Here is a 3,575-nt window from a genome sequence, read left to right as displayed (position 1 = left end):
TTGGTTGAAAGAAATCCATATTTCTGACACAAAACACTTTTAAACGTGTCAGTTTGACCCAAGGACAACACAAGGGTTAAAGAGCTTATAGAAATATAGAAAGAAACAAACAACCAGGCAAGGACATGGATGGACTATTTAACAAAACTCCATAGGCAACATTTAAAATTAATACTATATATGTAGATGTAACTACATCAAGACTACAAAGATGGTTACCGTCAATGAAAGAAAGATGTATTCAACCTACCCGGTAGACACTGTTGGGGTTGCTCACAGTTGGGATGGTTTTGGGCTCAGGGTTTGTGGTCGGGACTGGAGCAGGACAGAGAGCAGATAGGTTGCTGCTACTCATGTAACTTATGCTAGTACTCATGCTGTTGTCTATGCCCCCCTCTTCCTCATCTGAAGAGCTTCCCGGTTGGACGTCAAGGCTGGCCCGCTCCACGGCGTCATGGATGCGGCGGGAAAATTCCCCATCCCCACGCCGACAGCTGTCCACCACCGAGACGCAGAATGGAGTGCTTTGTTCACCATACCTGCAAAAAGGATGCCGATGTCTGTACCCTCAAAAGTGAAGATAGAGCTAGCAGATAAGCTCAGCATAAAGACTGGAAACTGGGTAAAAACAGCTAGCTTGGCTTTCTCCAAAGCTTTAGAATCTCCAACTTAATTTTGAAGCTTACTGATGAGATGTAGGCTCTCACTGGTTTAATTAAAACACAAACCGAAATGTAGTTTTACGAGAAGTTACTGTGTATGTTGGAACCATGTCATGGTTGTGTCTAGATGTTCCTGGCCATCTGCAGTTTTTTGGTGAACACAAGCCTCATGCTCCCCTGGGCCTCTGACCTTGTGATTTTGCTACAAGTCTTATGTTCTACTGAGCTAAGCGGCCTGACCTGCAGGACACCTCTCCAGGATCAACCCACACCGTCAGCTCCTGGGGAAGGCCCAGATCCTCGTACCGCACCATGCTCCGCTCGCAGGCCTGCTGCAGCACCGGGTCCTGCAGCCGCACACGGTTCATTCGGAGACACCTTAAACATGCAAAACAAACTTTGCTTCAGCAATATTCGATTGAGGACTTCCTGCATTTTCACAGGTCTTGTTGAACAATGAAAGTTTATGTTCTAATGGGTTGGTTCATCAAGATTAACAACTTATTTTCCACTCTTACCACTGATAGATTGTTTTGGGTTTAGTCAAGATTTGAGATTATGGTCACAACCCCAGTATGATTAATGATTTCAGTTTGCAATCTGACTGAGTAATGTCAGTTACACTACAATATCTAAAGGTTTCTAACATTACTAAGAATTAGCTACCCTGCCACTGGTGGTAACAAAGTGATGTTTCCGCAAAACCCCTTCAAAGTGTTTTGAAGTAAGCAGTTGCGGCTTGTGAATATTAACATTTGTCTGAGAAAATGTTGTTTCTTCTTTCAAAAGTGTCTTACATGTACTGGCATTGATTTTGGTCAATTGGACCAAAACAGTCCCTCTTTTCTAAGTTTACCAACCTGAAAATATTCCTTAAAAGTTTAAGAAAATATGCTAACCAATTCATATATTCATGCTTTGGCTTTATTTCCCCTTGGATTAGTTACTATGTGCCCATATGTTTAATTTAGTTTGGTTAATTGCCCACTTGTCAGTTTATCAGAAAATTAACCTTACAATGAAATTTCAAAAAAGAAAACTTACTGACCTGTAGGCCTGTCCTTTGGTGGGTGCACCTGGGTGCCAGTGGTTCTTGTAGTTCTCAAACAGAACGGCGGTGAGGGCAGAGGCGAAGCGCTCCCTGCTGTCATTATCCAGACATCCGTATCTCTTAACCAGCCGAGCAACAAAAAACACAGCAGCAGCAATCTCCTCCTTCATGGCTAAACACTTTCTAACCCTCTATCTTACCAAACCCGACAGAGCAAACTCAAACCTGTCCGTTTAAAAACCTCTACAGAGAATAAAACATGTGTAGGGTGATCCTACCGTTATAGAAACAAACCATAAAACTGACAAGACAAACTGGAAGCAAGGCAACTTAAGCAAACATTTTTGCTGCTGGTGATTTGGAATGCTTTTACACCAATAAAAATAAAACATATATAGCTACATATATCTTAATCTGTGTATGAAGCAGCAACTTGCTCAGTAGAGAAGCCTCACATACATCAGCCACTAAAAGAGTTGCTCCTTTCTTAGTTTCTTATGTGGTGTAATAAAATCACCGTTCAGCTGTGTGACAAGCTCACACACCTGAAGCTGATTGACTAAATGACTGTGTGTGTGTGTGTGCGTGTGTGTGTGTGTTGTTGTGGTGTGTGTGTGTGGGTGGGTGTGTGGGTGGTGTGTGTGTGTGTGTGTGTGTGTGTGTGAGTGTGAGTGTGAGAGTGTGTGTGTGTGTGTGTGTGTGTGTGTGTGAGTGTGCAGCACTTCCAAATTGTCCAAAGTGTTCAAATGCGAAGACATAGTGGACCATTTTGTGGAACAGTAAGATTAATTAGACAGTAGATTTGTGTCTAAAATACCAGAAGAGGAAACATTCAATATTTTGTATTTTGGGTCAGTTCACCCAAAGTACAAAAAAACACAAAAAAGCAGAGCTAGATTTTGGTTTTTAAGTTTAATGCAGTAAAACAGTTAAAAAAATCGATTTTTTTTAATGGCTGTTGACAGTATTTTGTCATAAATATGGGGTGATAAAAAGAGACATCCATTCCCTCGGCTAAAACCTTTGGCTTATGTCTCTAAAACGACACAAGAATTTTAAACCTGGCTTCATCCAGTTCGCCTGTTTTGGAATGTTATGCAAGTTAGCACATATTTGCATATTAAAACATCACATACAAAAAATAAACTAGTACAAAAACAATTGCCTTGAAGCCATGGTGCGTAGTCTATGTCTCCCTCGTGAGGAACTCAAAGTAATGACAACAAAACAGTCGGTGCGTCCACGTGATACAAGGAGACAAGCCTCCGTGACACAGAGCGTTAAACAAACTTCAGTAGGCCTAAAGGTAATTATCTTCGCTCGAACTGCTGCGCGCGAAGAGTTTTGTGGCCAAACAAATCCCACTAAATCTTTAATGTAGGTAATCAACGGGGAAACGTGATATCCATCCATCCATCTTCATCCGCTTATCCGGTATCAGGTCGCGGGGAGGGCAGCTCCAGCAGGGGACCCCAAACTTCCCTTTCCAGAGCCACATCCACCAGCTCTGGGGATCCCGAGGCGTTCCCAGGCCAGGTTGGAGATATAATCCCTCCACCTAGTCCTGGGTCTTCCCCGAGGCCTCCTCCCAGCTGGCCTGGAACACCTCCCTAGGGAGGCGGCCAGGAGGCATCCTTACCAGATGCCCGAACCACCTCAACTGGCCACCCCAACCCTCCTGAGGAAACCCATTTCGGCCGCTTGTACCCTGGATCTCGTTCTTTCGGTCATGACCCGGCCTTCATGACCATAGGTGAGGGTAGGAACGAACACCGACCGGTAGATCGAGACCTTTGGAAAGGTGATATATATTAATAATAATAATAATAATAATAATAATAATAATAATAATAATAATAATA

At 43.0% G+C, this 3,575-nt stretch overlaps 2 protein-coding genes across 2 annotated transcripts in view; both read right to left on the bottom strand.

Moving 5' to 3' along the window:
* btg4 (B-cell translocation gene 4) overlaps positions 1-2,264 on the bottom strand; it is a 3,272-nt gene extending 1,008 nt beyond the window's left edge. Inside the window, exons 1-3 of the mRNA XM_032533319.1 lie at positions 1,711-2,264; positions 903-1,040; positions 251-539 (exon numbers count right to left, since the gene is read on the bottom strand). Coding sequence (XP_032389210.1) covers positions 251-539; positions 903-1,040; positions 1,711-1,883 — 600 coding nt within the window. The 5' untranslated portion in view covers positions 1,884-2,264. The remainder of the gene's footprint in view (positions 1-250; positions 540-902; positions 1,041-1,710) is intronic.
* LOC116700271 (heterogeneous nuclear ribonucleoprotein A/B) overlaps positions 1-3,575 on the bottom strand; it is an 18,954-nt gene that overhangs the window by 13,714 nt on the left and 1,665 nt on the right. The gene's annotated exons all lie outside the window — the stretch shown is intronic.

This window comes from Etheostoma spectabile, chromosome 13, assembly GCF_008692095.1.
Source record: "Etheostoma spectabile isolate EspeVRDwgs_2016 chromosome 13, UIUC_Espe_1.0, whole genome shotgun sequence".
Taxonomy (NCBI): Eukaryota; Metazoa; Chordata; class Actinopteri; order Perciformes; family Percidae; genus Etheostoma; species Etheostoma spectabile.
The sequence above is the reverse complement of the archived record's forward strand: the minus strand, read 5'-3'. Positions and strand labels throughout refer to the sequence as shown.